The sequence below is a fragment of the Phalaenopsis equestris genome, unplaced genomic scaffold (assembly GCF_001263595.1).
Source record: "Phalaenopsis equestris unplaced genomic scaffold, ASM126359v1 Scaffold187375, whole genome shotgun sequence".
NCBI classification, from domain to species: Eukaryota; Viridiplantae; Streptophyta; class Magnoliopsida; order Asparagales; family Orchidaceae; genus Phalaenopsis; species Phalaenopsis equestris.
This window is the reverse complement of record NW_018207324.1, coordinates 1-708: the sequence shown is the minus strand read 5'-3', so window position 1 is coordinate 708 and position 708 is coordinate 1. Positions and strand designations below refer to the sequence as shown.

General features: G+C 37.1%; 1 protein-coding gene across 1 annotated transcript; it reads right to left on the bottom strand.

Moving 5' to 3' along the window:
* Positions 1 to 228: 228 nt before the first annotated feature.
* On the bottom strand, positions 229 to 686 carry LOC110034441 (protein DETOXIFICATION 27-like; the record flags this gene model as incomplete). Its single annotated transcript, XM_020738700.1, has 2 exons — positions 229 to 347; positions 428 to 686. Coding segments are annotated over 2 exons (378 nt in total), but the record flags the coding sequence as incomplete, so codon positions are not given.
* Between the last annotated feature and the right edge of the window lie 22 nt (positions 687 to 708).

Sequence of the window (708 nt, the reverse complement as noted above, 5' to 3'; positions counted from 1 at the left end):
CCGCACTTATAAGCTGTCCCAAACGGACCCTAAATAAATAAGAAAAATTCATATCACAACCCTAAGCTTTAATATTTATATCCATTGTTTTTTACTGCTTTAAACTTATGCATGAAAATATGAATGTGGTAAAGAAGAAATTTTTGTGGGTGAGATAAGTAAATACATAAGAATCGTGTGATGAATATGCAAATGCATCAAATCAAATAAATAAATTCAATTATTTACCAAAACACCAAGATGGAGAAGCCATCCCATGAGTATCCCAAGAGGAATCCCAATCAAATAATATGATCCAATGTTAACATATGCCACAATTGATTGCCACCCTGAACCAACTGCAACACCTATTTTGCACCATGATCATAATTTGAATTAGTTTTATTTCATGTTTTAAGAAAAACTAAAAATAATATAAAAAAAGAACCTGAAAGAATGGGTTGAACGCTGTTAAGAAGAATGGTGAGAGCCAGCAGGAGAGAAAGATTGTCGACGGCGCGGATGACGACGTCGCTGATGGTGAAGATGTAAGCGACTTTGTTATGGAGTGCAACGACCAATACAGAGAAGAAAACTCCGATGATGCTCGAGGTGATCACGGCGTTGATGGTTGCGAACCTGGCTCCTCTACTGTTGTTTGCTCCGAGCTCGTTCGCTACCCTCACCCTATTACAAATCATCAAAGAGAGAAACAAACATGTTAAATGA